At 41.2% G+C, this 21,154-nt stretch overlaps 1 protein-coding gene across 7 annotated transcripts in view; it reads right to left on the bottom strand.

Moving 5' to 3' along the window:
* Positions 1-21,154, bottom strand: part of DLGAP1 (DLG associated protein 1) — a 402,137-nt gene that overhangs the window by 15,988 nt on the left and 364,995 nt on the right. For all 7 annotated transcript variants that reach the window (XM_077184530.1, XM_077184523.1, XM_077184534.1 and 4 more), the window contains 3 exons: positions 14,178-14,551; positions 10,838-10,929; positions 2,008-2,426 (listed from right to left, as the gene is read on the bottom strand). In XM_077184530.1, the coding sequence (XP_077040645.1) occupies positions 2,008-2,426; positions 10,838-10,929; positions 14,178-14,551 (885 nt within the window). The remainder of the gene's footprint in view (positions 1-2,007; positions 2,427-10,837; positions 10,930-14,177; positions 14,552-21,154) is intronic.

The following is a 21,154-nucleotide window of genomic DNA, read 5'->3' as shown; positions in this document are numbered from 1 at the left end:
GCCAGGACACATGCCGGGTGGGCTGTGAGGGGGCATTGGGAATAGCCAGCCTGACCATTCCTTTATGTCCCCCATAACTGACGCCCTCCACAAATAAAATATTTATAGGTTTTTCCAGTATTATCAGTTCATAGAATGACAGAATAGTTGGGGTTAGAGAGGACCTTTAAAATCATCTAGTTTCAGCCTCATTGCCTTGGGCAACAACACCTTCCATTAGACAAGGCTGCCAAAGCTCATCCATCTTGAACCCTTGTCCTTGAACCCTTCCTTGTCCTTCATGTCCTTGAACCCTTCCAGGGATGGGGCATCCACAACTTTCCCTGGGCAACACCATTTCAGTGCCTCACCACCCTCATCATAGAATATGTTTTCGTTACGTCCTATGTTGTTATGACTTATAAAAGTTGTGTGTTTCCTGTTTGTTAAGTGTTCACACTTCTTTTTCAATCTAAAATCTTATAGTTCACAAGGTTTATTTCTTCATGCTACAGAAACAACAGAAACTCTTTTATTCTGATACATGTTCAAAGAGATTTTTGAATACATTGATTATGTGAGTTAAAAATGAGATTCAAAAATTCTAGAACTTGGTAAATCTGGATCTGCTTTTAAGGTCAAACATTCCATATGTTTTCTTCAGAAGAAATTGTTAGCCTATTGTATAACATAAATTTTATATAAATATAAAACCTTTACATATCTTAAAATTCAGGTTATCTTATACTTGCCATTAAAATAAATTTCCAGTTGCTTACAATTTTGTCTAACTTTGACTGTCTAGATCCCAGCTTTTCATTCACTGTGTTGAATGGAAAGTTCCAGCAGAAACAGCTTGTGCATTTCTAAGAATTTTTTTCCAGTGTTAATTTCTTTCATAAATCAAAACCTTTACATTTCAGAAGAATTCAAACATCTCTTTTCTTGAGAGGAAAGGTTAAAAATTTTTAAGGAGCAATTCTGTAGCTGAAGTAATAGTCCTTGCTTTGGTAGTAGCTAATTTGGGAGTTGGAAAAATATTACTTTGATATCCAGGAAAATATACTTAGGCATGTCTAAATTATAAAAAACTGAATTCTCTATGAGTAGCTGCTTCTTAGTGTTTCCCAGAAGCTCACTTCTAAAACTTGAAACAGCTTTATTTGCAAGGGGCATTTTCACAGATTTACCTCTGTCTAAAGTTCACAGCTGGCAATAGTACTGTTCCTTGTAAGAGAAATAAAGGGAAAAAACCCTTCTATTTTTACTGGGAGAAAAAATTCTGGACTGGGAAACACACACTCAGCCCTTCTGCCCTAATTAGGGTAAATGAATAAGATGTGAACTACTCAGTCCTAAACCCTTCTGGGTAATGAAGGTTTACAAGACAGTCCTGTTACTTTACAGGTGGGTTAATGTAGCTGACAGTGGTGACAACTGAGATGTAGTTTGCATGTGTGTGGTTTTTTATCACACAATATGAAGAGCTTCTTTTATTGGGATGGTCAAAGCAAATGAGAACTGCAAGGGAGATGTAGAGAGGCTGGAGAGGAAAAGAGAGAGAGAGAGAGGACAATTTGGAACCATAACTGCAATCTCTTTCAGTAGGGAGAAACATCTAAATACTCTTATGCCAATCACCATCTGAGAAGGCAACTGAAATATGAATTTAATTAAAAGGAACTACAATCTGTTAAACTATATTCTAAAGTTATGAGAAGTGATTTCAAACAGAAGAGTTAAGAAACATTAATACTACAAGATCCCTAACCACACTCTCCTAATTATCCGTTGAACTATGCAATCCCAAAAACGAATACCACTGGAGTTTCAGAAGCGCCGAGCATTTGCATTCCCTGTCAGCTTTAATAAGGATTATGATATACATACATACAGCCCTTCTGAGAATCACAACCACAGCTTCATTAGCTAAGTAAGAAAGGGTACAATACAGAATTCACTGGAGTGAATTTCACCTATATTAAATACTTCTTTGCAGTTGCAATATTATTGTGTGTGGTTACTTACTGTCCTCAGGTAAGTTGTTTTCCCGTTCTTCTCTCTCCATCTGTTGGCACCACCCCTCCATACGGTCTCTCTCTGCCTGAAGTAGCTTCAGAAACCAGTGGCCATCCCGTGGGCACACTGACCTTTGAACAGCTTCCAGAGGATCTTCAGTAATAGAGTCAATCCATGGGTCAGGAGGAGGTAAAATTGAAGGATCAAAATCTGTCTCAAAGTCATCATCCACTGCACATGCATGGTAGTGGTTTCCTGACCCTTGTATGCTAACGGTAGAGGTGCTTGCATCTCGGGAAAACTGTCTTGATATTTGTCCAGAACATGTATTGTCCTCTTGAGGGTCGATTATTTCAAAGTTCTCATGGAAATCCAGGTCTGCTTGCACAGCTGTTGTCACACTATTAGATCGTGTAAACCTGCGAAAGCTTTGGAGAGCACAAACAGAAAATGTTTAGAAAGTTTTTTTCTAGGTAATTCGGCATGGAAGGACTTACTAAAATTCTGCCACTCTTCCTAAGACTGGCAGTCACACCTCTCAGTGCTACACTCAGGTGGTTTTTTTTCCTTGAAATGATCAGCATAAGCTTTTTTTCTCTTGCACAAGCAAACAAACAAACATACATCTCTCTTTTTCCATGTAGACTCATTGTTTATTGAGACAAGGACTTCTAATTGTTATGTGATTTAACAAAGCAACAGGCCAGCCTCAGAGAGAGCTAACAGTGCCAGTAGCTCAGGATTTTAGATTACTGATTAATGAAAAGTCAAAGGGGCCCAATTTTCAGAAGTGGTTTATCTTTCAAATTTTTAAACTCACATGCCTTTGAAGTTACACATCCAAACTCACAAGCCACATTTAAAAATCATACATGTGAAATCAGTAAGATACTAATACCAATGAGTCTACTACATATGTAATATTACACATTCTATTTATACAAAAAAAGTACTTTTAACTGAAATAAATATTTTTTATTGCTTCTTCATAATTATATATCTGCCATCTCTCACAATTTTAGTGCCTATTGCCGATGTCCAGACAATCTATTTTTCACATTCAAGCTTCAGTTTCAAAATGATCTCTTTTTCACCAAAGCTGGCACTCTCCTGTCTGTGTTACCCTCCTTGTGATGGTTTTTCTCCTGTAGGTAACTTCCTCTCACCTTGCAGAGTTCCCCTGTGTTGGGGCATCTGAGGGCAAAGGCATGAGCAGAGGAGAGAGGAAGTTTGGGGGTTTGGGTTGAGCGGGTTTTTATTATGTAAACAGCACTTCAGATTCTGCAGTCTGAGGAATCTGACTGAAAAGGCTGACAGAGGAGGAGACAGAGAAGGAGTGAAAGACAAGGAATGAGGAATGCTGTTGCAGGAGGTGGTAATGAGAGCCCATTTCATAGCAGTGAATTGTGGAGGTATGAGTGGAAAACAAGTGAGGCAGACTGCTGTCTTGCCCCATGATGAAAAAAAAGGTAGAACCATAAAGTAACCATAGATGTCCCTTAAATCAGTAATACTTAGGGTTTAAGATTAACAGTTTGGAACTGAATAGGGATAGATTCCCATCTCTTCTTCTTACAAATCCAGGATGCCTGTGCACTCATGCAGTCAGTATTTAGTCTCCAATTTGTTCTCAATCTCACATCTACATTTGAAACTAGTGTTAGGACCTATTACTCTGTGATATTTTGGCTGTTTTGCCATTGCCAGTTCTGTTTTTAGTTTGCATTCAAGCAGCAGTGAAAATGCTGAAGAGATGGAGGAACTGGATGCTGGGCACCATTTCACTTCCCTTCATTTATATTCCACCTTCCAATGAAGAGCAATAGCCAATTAAACAAGTACAACTGACAGCAAAATTTCATCAAGTATGTTTAGTCTGCAGCTGGTGAGGGAGCAGATGGAAGGATGCTGAGGGAGGATTTAATGTCCTATATACCTGGTGCATCCAGATAGCTCAAGAGAACTGTAGCAGACTTCAAGGGGGATTGTAATTGGTCCTGCTCACAGAGGAAATTAATGGCTGTTGATCTGGGGCTTTGAGTGGAGTAGAGCAAAGCAAAACTGGAGTTGAGAAAGGTCCTCCAATAAAAATAAAAAGCCCATGATGTTAATTTGAGCCTTCTTCTGCAGAGGAAGAAGGCTTAAATTAACATGTCAGCCATACCAGTCCCAGGAAAACTTCAATAATAGATTGTGTATATATTTTTTTAATAATCAAAAGCATTTTAACATAGTTCCTGCATTTGTAACATTTGTAACAAATGTTAAATGATACAAAAGTCATGGTTGTGCCACTGTAGTTGTGCATGATATGCACCAGCAGACTGAAAAATAAAGAGTGTGCAGAATCATCAGCTTGGTAGTATTTATCCTTTGGAAAGCAGAGAAAAGCATTTTGTCATGGACTGATACAGCAGAAAAAATTAGAAAGGGAGGACAAGGGTCACTGAGGAGGTGGAATCCTTTCCATAGGAGAAAAGGTTTAGAAAACATGGCTGAGGAAGACTATGGGAGATCTATGAAATTCTGACTAGGGTATGTTTCACCATTTCTCTGAGTGCAATAACTGTAGGGAGGAAGACAGCCTTAAATTGCTACAGAATCCTGGGAAAAAGCAAAGGTAAAAATAGGTTCAAAGAGAACTTGATCAAGTTCACAGGAAGAGTCATTACACATCTCATATTTGGCTTAGGAAGTTCCTGAACAACAGAATACTAAATTGGGAATGTCTACTGGGAGAAGTAGTGCTTAGTTCACAGACTTTATACTTTACACACTCTCCTTTATACTTTTCCTAAGTATCTGCTATAGGCCCCTGGCAGAGAAAAGCTGTCATATTGGTATTAGTGATTAGAGAGACACTAGCATTAGGCTTACATTGCAGTGATAATCTATTGTGAATCCAATACATGTTAGTTTTTTTTAGAGATTGCTTTAATTTGACAACCAACCTGACAAATCCCTTATCTGCACTGAGGTATACAAACACACAGAACACACACACAACACACACACAAAAACATGTGTGCCCACACAGGCACATGCTGTGCCTGAGGATTTCTTTTTAGTCATTTAGTCAGGGTTCACTGAGAGCCAAGGCATTAGTACACAGTGTACTTTTCCACACCTTCTATAGCACTGGTGAGAAAAGCAAATGCCTTGGTCCAGGCTTGCTCTTCTCCATGTTCCTGCCTCCATGTCACAGCCACCTTCTGCTTTCTCTGGTGCCCTAGACTCTGACATTCTTCTGTTTCAGATGACCACTTGTGTTTTCAGTTAACACCCTGGCTTTTCAGTGTAGGCCAAAACCCAAATGTGAAAGCATCAAAGTCTGCTTGACAGGAGGATGATTTGCTGGAGGCTCTACATTTCAAGGCTTTCAGGAGTGTGCTCTTACTGGGTTCAGTATGAGCTAGTACCAGCAAACCCAGACTCTGCTGAACAAATGAAATAGAATGACCTACTTTTTTTGCCTTTGTTTTATCTATATAATAGTATGCTACAGGTTTGCATGACAGTTTCTTGGCACTGGATTATGTAACTTATCTGTCTTCAAAAGAAAAACAACTTGGCAATAGAATATAGCATCAGTTCAAAATTAAAAAAAACTTCCAAGGAAATGTATTTTGAATAAAATGGAAATGTAGGAAGGCACTTACTATCTGCCTGCCTCCAACTCATCTGTAAAAAATGCCTAATAGATGGTAATTTTAGTCTTTGACACAGCTTCCTCACTCACTTCCAGGATGTTTTACTCCTACAAAGTACCATTTGTGTTCCACATGAGCCTTTTTTGCTTTGCTCTCAGTTAAAACTGCATACTAGAGGAGAGCTGTTGAAGCTAAAGTTTTTGCTACTTCTACCCTATAAAACATTCACAAGTTTACCTAAAAAAAAAAAGGAAAAGGTTCAAAACAGAGGTTTGCTTCTTCTTCTGCTTTCAGGCTTGGCCCTTTTGTACTCAGTTGTGCCCTGCAGGCACAAGGTGTAATAATTACATCTTCAGAGAACTGCAGCAGATATTTGGCCTAGGGTGCAGAAAGCCATGAAACCTCAGACTGGATAAACCAGTATGGAGAACAACAGAATGATGTGTTTTGAACAACAACATGGTCACTTGTTGGCATTCAGCTCTCAACTTCTAAGTCTTTGGCTTTCTTTTGCAAAACATGTTTGCAATTCAACTTAGGTAATTCCCTCCTTAAAAAAACTTCAACCCCAAAATTCCAGAAAAGATATGAATTTCAAACCAACTGATGCATGGTCAATCTCACAGGTATTTAGGTTAAACTCAGCTTATTTTACCCACTGACTGTCCTCCTCCTTGGTGGTGGGCTTCTCTGCTAAGGTTGCAGCTGCTGTCAGCAGAACAAAACAAACTGCAGAAGGAATTAGCAGATAGGGTACCATGTTTCTAATGGCAGGAACAATATTCCTGCTCCAACCCCATTCCTTGCAGCTGCTCATCTTTGTTCATCACATTGTTTAAAGCTAGTTGGTTTATTTGTTTTTTCCCAACCCTGGGGCTTTTCATTGCAGAGCAGAGATGCTGGCTGGAGCACTCAGCCTCCCTCCAGGGCTTGGTCTGGTGCAGGGGGGCTATTGCCAGCCAGCAGGGTGTGATCAGAAATTCATGGCCAGTTCTGCCAAGGCCAGGCTTGCAGCAGCCCAACAGCTGGCTGGGAGCCACCAGGGCTGTAAGCATTCCCTCAGCTCACAAGCTGCTGTGGCCAGAGAAGGAGATTGGCCCTGTCAGAGCCAGGGCCTGCTTTGCCTTTTGTGGACCAGAGCAGGAGTTCCTCCTCCAAGCATGCACAAGTTGGGAGGTGATGTGGGGAATGAGTCCCACCAGGATGGGACTGGCCAGAGCAATGGGTGTGGGTTGCAAGGGGCATTTAAAGGTCATCTATTCCAACCTCCCTGCAATGAGCAGGGACATCTTCAACTAGATCAGGCTGCTCCAATCCCTCTTCAGCCTGACCTTGAATGGTTCCAGGGATGGGACACCTACACCTTCAGAATTTCTCACTGGAATGGCTTCCACCATGGAGAACATAGATAGCCAGAGAATGCTGCTGAGAAAAGCCATGCAAGTAGTTCACAGAATCACAGAATATTCTTAGTTGCAAGGGACCCAAAAGGATCACCAAGTCCAACTCTTAACCCTGCACAGGAGATTCCCCAAATGTCATATCATGTACTTCCTGCTTAGCTTACCCACAATACAGACTTGAAAGGTCTACTCTAAAGAGTATAGTGTTAAGAAGTTTGAGTTAGAGTTAGGGAAGAACACCAAAGCCTGAGTATTTTTTGTTGGACAGTAAGTAACCAAACCCAAACACCTACAGGAAAAAAACAGAAAAATATGACTTTATATAGTAACAAAATCCATAGATGTGAGGTTTTTTTTTTTTTTTCCTGGAGGAGACAACACAGGGTTTTTGTTTGATTATTTGCTTTATGTTAACATAGTTATGTTATTGCTATTTCAAATGATTCCACTTTATACCATATCAAGAGGTATGCTGTGGTAGGATGTACTTTGTGTATCTTGTGTTAGGACACACTTTTGTGCATCAAGATACGGCGGCATCTTCCTTGGTGCCCCAGAAACCAGAGAAGAGGGAGAACGACCATCTGTCTACTGCAGTCTCCTATGGCAGTAGGAGAAACTACCATTGTTTCAGTATTCAAAAATTCTTGTGATGGCAAATCAGGTACAATTACCAGCTGATGGTACATCTAGAAGGATGAGTGAGACCATTTTGGAGGTGAGAATGTAATAGGAGGAGATCTTGGGGCAGGCAAGATAAATTGCAAGAGAGACTAAAACTGATTACAGAGCCATGGGACTGAAAACCCCTTGTTCGTGAAGAATGCATGCTAATTGTTTTTGGCAGAATAAATTATTTCTTTTTTTTCTGCTTCAGTAGAACTGGTTGACTTTTAACAACTCAATTATCTTCTCTAAGTGAGTAGGGTGGTCTCTTGAGGTCAAGAAGAAGTTACATATAGAAAAAAAGGACAAACAGAAATGGACAGAAATTGAAGTGCCCTGAGATTGCATGGATGAATTTCATTAGGTACACTTTTCAAAACTGCCCTGGAAGGAAAAAGGGAACAACATTTTGGTTAGGCTTTTGTCAGCATCATGGGGAAGGTCAGGTGAGAGATAAAAGATTAACAGCAGTAAGATCATGAGGCTGAAAGAAATGTGTACCAATTTCTCTCCAAGAGAATGACCAGACAGAGTTACTCTATAAATGCTAGAAATCACAGAGCTGCAGTTAGGGAATGGGTCTGAAAAATATTATTTAGAACCAGCAGCATAAAAACTGAGGATAAGATAAACAGCAGCAACGGATCCAGTCATAATGTGGTCAGGTAGCAGGAAGCACATTTATCCTTTGAGCAGTACAAGAGGAGGAGGAGGAGGACTGAAGCATTTGTCTTGGCAGGAGGCCCATGAGAAAGTGAAGGGCCAATGAAAGGTCTGAGGCGAGATGGAAGACTGAAGAGAGAGAGCTGTCTTGTGAAGATGCGCTGTTTTTGAATTACTTTGGCCAAGAAATGGAGGCAAAGCGTTTTGCTTACCTGGTCCAAACACAGAAGAAGGAATATTTAAAAGGACATGAGGAGGTAAGACTCCTTAGTGTGAGAATCACAATTGTATGAGGTGAGGGAAAGGGGAAGGAAAGAACAGGAAGCCAAGAAGAAGACTGAAAGTTGTGGCAGGCTTTTGGTGCATTAGGCAAAGAGCTTTATTGTTTTGTAACAGTGTAATTAATAGCTTAGACTGTCAAGGAAACATGATCAATTTACTGTATTTATTCTTCCTGCTGTGTCATTCTTCTCATTTTACATTTATTTAGTATTTCTGGAATATTTTTAAAGACATTAATTTCTCAAAGATTCAGCTAAAAGGGGCTTTTCTTAGGCTTTGCAGATGTTATGGTGCAGGGACAGTGAAGAATGTACTGTATTTACAATTCTATTCCTGTAACAGATAATCAATACATTGTGCTCTGCTGTATTATGGGGGAAAAAAAAGTAGTATGAGTGCCCAACTGTGATGATAAGCCCTTTGTGTCTTGAGTGCACTCATTTTCTAAGGATTAGGGGCTGTCCTTTATCAGGCAGTTCACTTCTGAAAGTCCATGATAGATTGCTGCTTTCCCCTCTGCTCCAAACAGCAGCAACCTCAACTTTATCAGCTAGGAAACCCTCAAACACTGCTGTCAGTAAGTAATGCAGAAATATTGCTTTCTCAGGGCAGACTCTCACAGGCAAATCTTACCTTTTTCTCTGGAGCAATAAAAACTGCTGTAGAAAGAGGACTTTGGATGTAAGGTATTTACAAACAGCCATTTCTTTCTTTCTTTCTTTGCAGGGAGGGGGAGGGTTGGGCTTTTGGGGTAGTTATTTGCTTTGTGCCCAGGCAGAAGTGAAATGGTCCTTCAGCTTCCATTCTAATGTGCTCATTTATCTGGTGCTGGAAGAGTTGAGGGTAAATGGGACTAAGGTCTACCACATAAAGAAATGTCTGCCAGCAAGAGATGTTTTAGCAGGTTAATGAGGAACTTGGTAACAGCCTAGCAGGATCATTGCAAAATCACGCTTCTTTTTGCTGAAATCACTTTAGTCTTTTAAAACCACAGGAAAATTCTCTTCTACTTTACAGGGAGATTTGATTGAATTGAAAATGGTGTAGAGACACCTGCTATTTTTGAGTATTTTTAGCAGATATAGGAAAAAAATGGTGTGAAAATTGACATCTCCACTGGCTCCTGCAGTCAGCAGGCCAGAAGGGAAGGGTCTGAATTTTGTCTGCTCAGATTTGCTGCACCCAGTTTTTTTCTGGAGGATAACTTCTCTCACTGACAAGTCATACTGCACTGAGGCTTTGCCTATGACACAGGAGGTACTGAGAGTTATCAAGGATGTGGCTCCCGCATTCAAAAGTCACATTGTGCCCAAGTGGCCTGAGAAAAGAGAAGCAAGACTTGTGTGGGTGCTTGGAGTCACAGCAACACTGGGCAGGCCTGCACACTCAAAGGCAAGGGGAGAGTCTGGCTTTTCTTCAGCCACTGAGTCCAGTTTTGGGAAGGAAATAAGATTTGCAGTTGTGGCCACACACTCAAAAAGTTTATGTGTCCCAAGCGTTATGCACAGTTATGCTGCCCTGCAATGTACTGCAAGTTTGTCATCAGAAAAGAAACATAACCCTTTAAGACAGCTGCTCTAGTTTATTTTCTCTTTTAATTTTTTTTTTTTCTTGGAGGATATTTGTTTACTAACTCAGGCTGTACTGCGGATTGTAGGGAGAACAGAGTTTTACAGGCTTGTTTTGTAATCTCAACATTTTTTTTTTTGCAAGGGAACAATTGTAATGCAGAGATGTCTGGGTGAGATACCTGAGTAAAAGCATTCAGTTTGGCTCTGCCACTGCACTGCTACATGTGGCTGAAATTATTCTGCTGAAAAACAAGGCAAACTTTTCCTCATCAGTTCTATGCTGCTGCAGCCATCCCAATACTAATTGCAACACTGCAACACTGTCCACTGTTTAGGTAGATTTTCTGGGGAAAAAGAGATTATTAAAAGTATATGAGACTTCAAATTATGTGGCACCTCTCTTCCATTTTTCTCACTGGTCCTGAAAAATCTTCTCTGAAAAACAAGAGCTACAACAATTATAAGACTCAGCTTTTCAGCTGGGTGATCTAACAATTAATCCAGGAAGCAGGTTTATGTGGTCATGTGTGCAGGAACTAGGGCTCTTAAAATTAGTTGTGGCATAATTATTTACTTTAGAAAAACAGTATTAACTTTTACTCACCACTTCTCCTCCTCTACTTGAACTCCTATGGACTGGAACTTACTGGTTGCTTTATTATCACCTGGTATGGTGGATTCTTCAGCACCATCAACCTTAAAAAAAACCCAAAACATGACAGGTAATTAGAATGTATTTTAGCAGAGGTATCAGCTGGCTACTTGCAGTTTCTATGCACCTTAACTACTGAGTGTCTGCACACAGAACTTGTACCATGAGCTCCTTCATCTAGTCATTTCTCTGTGGTGTGCTCTTTTATGATGTTATTAGTGAATATTCATTATTCTTTATCTATAAAGCATTTCTGATAAGACAATATTCAGCCTGCAACATGCAGATGGATTTTATCTGGTATTTTATAGAGGCTGGATGTTCACATTTGTTAGAGCACATCTCCGAGCAGCTGTAACTCCACTGTTTGATTTTACTGTCTGTCTGTTCGTGCCTGCATATGTGAACTCATGCCAAAATCAGGTGTTTATTTTGTTTAAATGTTAGTGCCTCAAATCAGAGCACTGCAGAGAAAAGATTTTAAGAAAGCAGAATGAGTCTTAGATTAATTTTCTTTACTGCTTCATCTTGCAAACAGGTGGTTCCCAGGAGCACAAGCTGGAACTTAATACCACATCTCCAGCTCCAGCTCCATGAGGAGATTTGTGCCAACAGTATAAAGTTAAAATTTAACCACAGATGTGTCTTTGAACAAAAACACAATATTCTGGGTCCACTCAGTGTAGTTGTAAATTACCAATGCTATATATAATATGGATAGTCATACAGGAAAAACATTTTGCAGCAGACAGAATTTTTGGGCCATAGCAGTGTTGTGAAGTAACCTGTAGCCTCAAACTGACCATGGGTGTGCAAAATATCCAGCTCTAGTGGCTGTTCCACCAGCAACTTCTTGTTGAGAGCCACTTGACCAACCTGTGCAGGAAAAGTGCTCAGTGAGGGATGGGAGTTCCAGAAGCTGTTCTGTGAGGTGAAGTACTTCCTTGATACTGGGGTTCTGGGGAGCTAAATACACCTTAAATTCCATAACTGACAGATTGAAGCAACCTTTTGATGGAAGGGCTTTTCTTTGCTTGACTTTGCTTGTTTGCTCAGCAGATTTACAGCAGACTTGCAATGTCCTCAGAGTGACTGATGGGTGTAGAGGACACACATGGAGGTTCACCAGAAGTGCACAATTTATTTGGCAGAGGAGGAAGAAAACCAAGAATATACCTGTGGCTATTGCAGCTTGTGCTGCTTTACAGAGATGGGTTGAACTATCGTCAAGGTGTATACTTGGTCTGAGCTCAGACTAAGCCTGGACTAGGGTCCCTTTACTCAGTGAAGAGAGACTGACTCTACTGCCAGTCAGAGGGCTGACAGAGTACCTACCTCCTTCAGGGCAGTTGTTTGTAAGAGAAGTAATTTCTGGCATCAACACCTACCTAAGGTATTTCTACTCCCACACTACCCCTTCAGCTGTACCAGCATGACTGCTTGTGCAATGATGCTGCAAAATGGATCAGACAGCAGACTAGTGAAGTCAGTTTCTTTTATCTGTGAAGCCTGTCTGACTTTAAAAAGCTCATTGATGTGCACAGCTGTGAGGGTGGCACCACACACAGGCAGGAATTCTGTAAGGCTGCATCGCTACCGAGGGTTTCACTTCATGTCATCCCAGCTTCAGGTGGTTTGTACCACATCTTCATGGGTTTGTACACAAAGCCTGCCTTGGCAGACTCTCACGTACCATCCCCAGATTTCATGATTATCCTATGATTATACTGGTCATCTGTAAACTTCAAAGTTTAAGAGAGAGATTGTCAAAAGTTTGAAGAGCATATGGAGCTCTGTTTTCTTCAGATCTCAGGAAACTGAGGCCTCTATACCTTTCAAAAGCAGCATTTGTTACTTGCAACACTACTTTAAGAAGAGATAGCAGGGAGATGGTCTCTCAAGACCCATGATTCACATTACCATTGATCATTTTGGCTTCTGCAAACATGGAAATTATTTCCTTGTACCCATTGCTTTGCAGGGTCTTTGCTAAGAAGTCTTGGTTTCTTGGATTGGTGAAATAAGGGATTACAATAATATAATGGCATCTTAGGCTTGTCTGGGAATGAGAATACATAACAGAGGAGCTTTTCTCTATCCCTGTCCCACATCGATCTTTCTCCTGTGTTTAACACTGAACATCAGCCCTTCTTTCAGAAAATACCCAAAACAAACAGCTGTGAAGCAGTAAAAGTCTACAACAAAGGCAGTGAACTGAACCCACAGGCAACAGTTATAATTGCCCTTCCAAGACGAATTGAGAGAAAAGTCCCAGCTTCTCCAGCAGCTACCCCTGGGATGGCATACTTCAGCACAGCACCTCTCATCTATCTCATCAGGGTGATGTAGAGATTTCATGGTAAATTCTTAGACTTTGCTAATCAGATAAGCCTGTCCAGGCACAGAGTGCTGTGCTTACAACCACCTTCTGCAAGAAAAAAATATTTCTGTCTTCCTGTGAAGGCTGATAAGCTGTGGATTGCTATTCTATTTGCTCAAGATTCATCTCCTGTCAAAACGTGTGTTGATTCTCAGTTGATTTTAAGTTCAAGCACTTTCTTACAAAAGCTAATTCTGTAAACAGATAGTTGGGAGTCCTATGCACATCTTTTTTTTTCTTTGGTGGGGGGGAATAGGGGGTGGAAAAGATAAATTAAGAAAGCTGATTACACCAGACTAATTTATTTACTCTTGTCCCTTCTGTAAACATGAATGAACTTTAGCAGGGTTAGTTTTCTTCTTTCATTCCATTAGAGGTAACAAAATGTAATTTTCTTTAACAAGGGCAAATCAGAAGGAACTTATCTTCTGTTCCTGAGGCTGAGATAGGAACAATGCTGCCTCATTCAAGTGGCTACCAGTCATTATGAAATGCATGAATAAGCAGCAACAATTAATTCAGTGAGGCTGGATGAAAATATTTTTTTGGTGGTAGTGTAATGTAAATCATTGTTTTACACATTCCCTTTCAATGATTTAATTCATGCCTTTCTGACCCCCACTGTGTTATGATTCATAGATTAGTGCTCATGTGTGTAATTTAACAGAGCTGAATAACAAGTAGCACAGAGACTCAAACAAATGCTTGCATCTGATGTATTTATGATAAATTAGGAAAACATCATTAGTACCATGCAGAATGATTATGCTGGTGCAAGTTCTACATAGGTACCTGTCAGGACAGGAAGAAAAATATACAAAACATTGTATAATGAGCAGTAAAACAGATGTAGGAATCCAAAACAATGGCAAGCATATAATGCATATGCTTTATAATACTGTAATACTGTACCTGTATTCCAATAGATAAGCATCTGTTTTTCTTGAAATGGTCTTTCTTCCTATCTTCTACTGCAACAGTGGCAATGGTTGTGGTGGTGGTGACAGTGGCAGTATTGTTCCCCACATGTTGGCTTGCAGGGCCGTGGATCTGCGCATTGGCAGCTTCAATAGCAGCTGTCAGTGCCTTCATACTGTCCAGGCTTTCCGTGGAGTTGCTAAGTCCAGACTGGCTGATGATATCTCCCCTCTGTCCATGCCCATCCATGTAGGCATCTTGGGCAGACTCCGTGCTGCTCTGGGCTGTGATGGAAATAAAGGGTTTGGTGGTGGTTCTCGGTGGGACTGGAGGCGGCGTCTTCTTGTAGGTGGTAATGCAGGATGACACTGGAAAAAACATAGCAGAGTTCTTGTTGATGCTGAAAAAATGTGGAAGATGGGTGCAAACGTGATCTCAAAGCATCAATAAGCATGGACAGAGCAGAGGTGAGTGAGGAGGAGGCTGTTAGGCAAAGAGCCCCCAAAACTCCATCTAAGTGCCAATAGTAATGCCCTGCTTATCAGTGTCTTCCATTCCTCCTATGTGAGTGGAAGAATTGCTACTAGGGCAAATTGGGAAAGAAGGTATCTATTTGCTAAGTTCTTCCTTAGTCTTTTTAGGATTGTTTTCCTCAATATATTTTCTACTAACTGTTCTAAGGGGAACAAGACCTTCCACCAAAATGTTTGTTCTGCTTATGGCTCCCAAACAAGATTCACAAGGATGATGTCTCCAACCACTTATCCCAGCTAAACTGTATTTCAAGCAGTTTTATTGCAATTGTTTTCTGTCTCTCTACGCTGTCCTACTATGTGCAGAATTTCAAACCACAATTTTCTGATGAGAGAGAGATTCTCAAATCATGCTTTATCAAAGTTTGTTAACACTCACCATGCTTGGACTTGTGTATTTCTTTCTATAAAATGTCTCACTTGTTGCACAGACTTCTCAAATACTTTGAAACACTTTGTAAGTTATTGAGGACATACTTAAAAGAACATTTTGCCATGCCTAATTTCTCACCATAAATATAACATCAGTTCTGGAAAAAAAATTTGCTTGATTTTACACACAGGGAGTCAGTGTAATGTAGTCAATGGCTAAAACATGACAGTCAGTGGTAAAGTGTAAGTATAAAAGTATGCAATAACAAACACTTTAATAAAAGTTCATATTTTGAAGGCCACACTCTCTTTGTAAGTGCTGCTATGTGGAGTTATAAGTTTAGCTTGAGGTGCACAGGTTAAAACTATCATTCTGTATATACAGAACTACATAGAGAAAGCACTACATGGAGATTACAACATCTTCCTTTAAGAGTTAGTTGGCAGCTCTGCATTATTGAAGTCCTGGAATGCTTTCAAGGGAGGAAAGAAAGCCCATTAAGAACAAAAAACAACCATGATATGCTCTATTTTTTAACAAAATAAAATGCAGGCATGAACCTGTGCAAAGTTCAGACACAAACTTGTTAACATAAATTCTTATTAACAGTAATCATATGGCAAGAAATGATTCATCAGATCATTTTAACTGGCAGACGTCTATGCCACCCACATAAAAGGTAACTCTGCTACAGCTGTTCTGCTCTCTGTTTGCACTGTACCTGCTTGTCGAGCCAGAAGCCATTATGGTATTAATTTGACTAGCTCACATCCATATGCCTCATATCTCCCCATAGCTGTAGGAATAGTTACAGTGTGAAAGGTGTTTCCAGGGCATGAAATCACACAGGATTTTTTTAAAGGACTCTAGTATAAGTTTCTAATAACATGTCTGAACCTATGTTAAACATGTTGAATACTAATGGAAAAAAAGAGTGTTTCAGGTAGTGAGGGTTTTGAAACTATGATTCACTTCTGAAGAATCAAACTGAAACAACGGCATCTCTGAGAGATGTCTAAAAATGGACTTGTCAAATTTTAACTCTGGGGAAGTGAATAGTTAGTAGAGTTAAAGGTGTTTTATAAAGTGCTCATGACAAGGTCAATACCTGGAACTAACAGAAGGGATGACAGTTTTACAAAGGAGATTATAAATGTTTTGCTGTTTGTCACTGGTTTTGGTTCTGTCAAAAAGCATTTGTTGTGACAGCACATGCAGGTAAACCAGCTGCTGTTGCTGCAACACAGTCATGTAATCCAGGACTCATGGAGAATTGTGGAGTCAGGATACCCCAGAAATATTCCAGGTAGTTCACGGTCAGGAGAATGTTCTCTGAGTTGTGGAAATGCAAACTGAAATTCAGCACAGAGGAATTCAAAGCACACACACACATGCATATATCCAGGTAACACTTGGGGAAGTTGCTGCCAAACTTGTCAAATGGAGGTTCATGAGCAATGCCACTTTGCAATTCAGCAAAGTATAAATTGTACCATTTAAAATATGCTAGGAGGGGTACTGGGGAACTTCTGGAGACATGCCAGCACCTTCAGTACATCCCAGCATGGCACATAAGTATCATTTTTCTTACACAGCAGAGAGGAAAATGATAATGAAGCACACTTGAAAAGGCATCTTAGGTAGGAGAGAGAGCATCAGAACCAAAGAGCAAGCCTTAACAAGACAGGTCTCCCCATCACTGGGCATCCTGCACGAGAAAGAAAGTCAATAGCAGCTGTCTATTGACAGCTACCATGTTCTCTGGACACAGCAGTACAAATACAGAATTGCCTGATTAAGTTGTCTTTCATTCTGTTGGTAAATGTACTCAATGAGGAGTATAATCCACACCGCCATGAAAGATGTTTGCACTCAGCTAATTAAATCTGAAGTTATTCTTAAGAGGGGGAGAGAACTGACAAGTCACATGGTGAAATTGTAAAGAGAAATAGCAAAACGTTCTTTTAGCAAGTCAAAACAAATCCTTGGTTTCCTGGAGTCACGCAGCACATACTGTACAGCTCCAGAGAAGCAGAGTGTGCAAGTCATAAAAGAACCCCAGGCACTTCATTACTGGAAATGATGTAAGCTCCTGCCGCTCCTCTGCAATAACGCCACAAAAACAATGCCGGGGCCACCGCTGCCACTCTTGGAGGCAGCTGCTCCCAATGCCGGAGCTGGCCAAGCTGCTGAGGAACAGCAAGGAAAGCCTTGGAGCTGGCCGGGCCCTCCTAGCCGCTGGGGCATGGCAGTGAAAGCCTTGGAGCTGGCCGGGCCCTCGGAGCTGCTGAGGCACGACCATGAAAGCCTTGGAGCTGGCCGGGCCCTCCTAGCTGCTGGGGCATGGCAGTGAAAGCCTTGGAGCTGGCCGGGCCCTCGGAGCTGCTGAGGCACAGCCATGAAAGCCTTGGGGAAGGCCAGGCCCTCCGAGCCACCGAGGCACGGCCATGAAAGCCTTGGAGCTGCCCAGGCCCTCCAAGCTGCCGAGGCACGGCAATGAAACCCTTGGAGCTGCCCAGGACCTCTGAGCCACCGAGGCATGGCAATGAAAGCCTTGGAGCTGCCCGGGCCCTCCGAGCCACCGAGGCACGGCAATGAAAGCCTTGGAGCTGCCCGGGCCCTCCGAGCCACCGAGGCATGGCAATGAAAGCCTTTTGGGGCAGCAACTCTTCTTCATGAGCCTTCAAGTACCTGGCAGCCTGTTCAGGGCAACCTGAAGCATCTGCAGCTCTTCAAGTGGCCACGGTGTTTTGAATGCTAAGCTGCCCGAAAAACAAAACGAGTCCTCCCCGAGAAAATTATCGAAAGGCTGGCGCTCTCCGTGTCCAGCCAGGAGAGCCTGAGCATTCAGTCAGTGCAGGGAGAGCACATCCATTGCAGTGCGTTCCCCTGCACTCATCCCTCCAGCTCTCCTGCGGCAGGAGGACCCCAAGGGAGAGCACGACAGGACCACAGGACATGTAAAAAATTTGGAGCAATCGTCACTTCACACACAGGGAACTTGCAAAGTATGAAAGCTGGTTTAATTCACACAAGGAAGTGAATTTAAAGGGCTGTATAAATTCCCTGATAAATATGTTCTTGGACGTAGATCAAGGAGTGAAGTTCTGTACAGAAACTGATCTGACTGGAGAGTCAAGTCAAAGTAGTCTCGTGAATCATTAAAATTGTTTAGATATGGAGTTAATCAGAAATCTCTTGTTCTGAATAGTAAAAGAACCTCAGTTTGACACAACATAGACTAGTTTCCACGTTTTTTTCCAGAGAGCACATGCTGCTGAAGCAGGTACACATTCCTTTCCTAGGGCATATGCAAGGTTTAATCCAGAAACTAGTTAAGTCATGCACAAGAATCCTCAGACAGCCAGACCACTTTGAATCAGGCTCACTATTTCCAGTGTATCAGTCCTCCAAGTTATGCTCTCCTTTTCCTTTTGATCTTTACCCTATTTCTGTGTATTGCCTTCAGGTTACAGTTTAATCCCAAATACCTAGTGAAAAAAAACCACTTTCTCCAGATTAAAAAAAAAATAAATAAAAAAGAAGAAGCTACGGGTTTTGTCTTCCTAGCCAGTATTTCCAAACAACTAGCTCATGAGACAGGAATTTGGAACAGGGAGTGTCAACCACCCAGTTCAGAAGGAAGTCTAATGATAAAAAAATAATCCCAGATTGCATAATAATAAAGGCTTGAATTTGAATGTTTCATTGTACTTCAGTTGTTTAAACATGCTCACTAGGGGAGATGAGCCCTCGGGAATAAACATCAGCATGCAAACATAAATTTTTAACTGAGTGAACGGGTGCTCAGGAGAGCCCCAATGCAGATTAGTATTTGTGAAAGGATCAAATTCGTGCAGTGCTTTGAACAGTTCAGGTGATGAGACACATCAGCAATATCTTTCTTACTTGGTTGCCCTATATAAACTTGATTCACAAGAATAAATGAAGGCACAAATTCAAGTAACATAATAGTGTTTCTTCTGAGAAAAAGCACAAACCCCACAGTTTGAAAGGGGCAAGAAATGACACAACTTTCTCAGCAAAAGAAAGATGTGGACCTGTTGGAGTGAGTCCAGGGGAGGGCCGTGGAGATGATCAGTTGGTTGAAGCACCTCTCCTGTGAAGGTAGGCTCGGAGAGCTGGGGATGTTTAGCCTGGAGAAGGCTCCACAAAGGCCTCACTGTGGCCTTCCAGTATCTTATGAAGGAGGGAGGGGGATTTTTTATATGAGCAGATAGTGACAGGAAAAGGGCAGTGGTTTTAAACTGAAAGAGGGCAGGGTTAAATTAGACGCTAAGCAGAATTGACTCCCAGGATGGTGAGGCGCTGGAGGTTGCCCAGAGAATGTATGGATGTGCCTCCCCTGGAAGTGCTCAAGGCTGGGTTGGATGGGAGCCTGAGTAACCTGGTCTAGTGGGTGGTGTCCCTGCCCATGGCACAGGGATTGGAACGAGATGATCTTTAAGATCACTTTCAACCCAAACCATTCTATGAGTCAATGATTCTCACTCACACACAACTAAGTATGAGGGTAAAAACCAGGAATTCTTCCATGCTGCACAGATGGACCTCAGTCTTCTGATTTTACTGTCTGTTGAAAGGCTGTGTTAACAGTGGTGCCCTTGTACTTCACACAACTGCCCCACAAAAACCACACATACTTAGGTCTCAGCAGACCTAAGCTTCAGTACTGCAGCCTCTGGGTTTAGAGGGGCAGTGCTCGATTTGGCTTGTTGGATTCAAACCATACACATATTTCCTTATGTTTTTGAGATTTGGGGGGAATACTTGAAAGTAGGGTTTCAGATCCTGTATTGTTATTTTTACATGCAAAAAATTGGTATGAAAACGGAGCATGCATTATCTTAATAAAAAACTAAGCAGATGGTTTCTCAGGATGTAGAGATTTACTATTACAAAACTGAAGCAAAGATTTTTACAAGAAGTTTTAAATTGCCCCAGGGAATAATACCACAGTGAGTTATGGATGTCATTATCCCAAATGAGAACTACTGAAGTCTAGATACCACACCATCAGGAATTCTGCCAAGGCCATGCTTTTTCCAGACCTCCCTCACCGCCAAGCTGATACCTTATTTGATGAAAGCCTAAGCTTCACTGGCTTAGGAAACAGGCAAAATCAAAAAAACTAAAATCCTGCAAAAATTTATACAATGTATTTAAACTATTTTTATGGCACACAATACCACCACAGACTTAATATCCCATGTACTCGGAGGTTTAAAGCCATTGCTGGTGACCTTTTCATAAGTTTGGACATTTTTGTTTGCAAGTAATGTGCCTCCAGCTTCCCAGCTGGATACAGTGAAGGATCTCCTGAAGGTGAGACTAAATATGGCTCATCCTGCATTTCAAATGAATTGAGTTGGAAAATCTGCATGTGCATACCCAGTGGATGACAGGTGAATATTTCTCCAGCAGATTTTTTTCTCCTTTTAATTTCTTCTGCTGGAAGCTGCTGATGCCAGTCAGAAGCTTAATTGTTATCCCAGGGAAGCTGAATTATTGTGCAGAGAACAGGTGAGGCAGCCAAAGGTGTCTGCTAAATGCAATTTATCACTAGGATATTATCACAAATTATGGATGCACAGACAAAATCCAGGGCATGTCGGCTTCCTAGGAGACCCACTTCTTGTATTACACAGCTGCTGCTGAACTTCTCTCTCTATAAAAATGACCAGTACGTTAGCAGCACACAACTTAAGTGATTCAACTCTTGTGGCCCAAAAGTCAGGAGTCTATAAACAACTGAATCTCTGGAAAAAAGATTTCACATTAACTGAAAGTTATTACCCAGAGTGGATCACTGATGGCTTACAATATTTAACTCCCAAAACTTGTGAACTTTACTGGTGTCAAGCAATTAGCACTTGGCTCTATTTATAGATATGTGCAATCAGGTATCATATATACCTGCTGAAATTCAGTCAGGCTGAGAGAAATGAGAAGAGAAACAGTTTTGGCCTTGCCCCTAACCTTTGGCTAAAAACAAAGTGTCTGGAAAAACACCAGCAAGAACTTCAAGGATATGGATGTGAGTC

This window comes from Agelaius phoeniceus, chromosome 1 (genome assembly GCF_051311805.1).
Source record: "Agelaius phoeniceus isolate bAgePho1 chromosome 1, bAgePho1.hap1, whole genome shotgun sequence".
Lineage (NCBI taxonomy): Eukaryota > Metazoa > Chordata > Aves > Passeriformes > Icteridae > Agelaius > Agelaius phoeniceus.
This window is presented reverse-complemented; position numbering and strand designations above follow the sequence as displayed.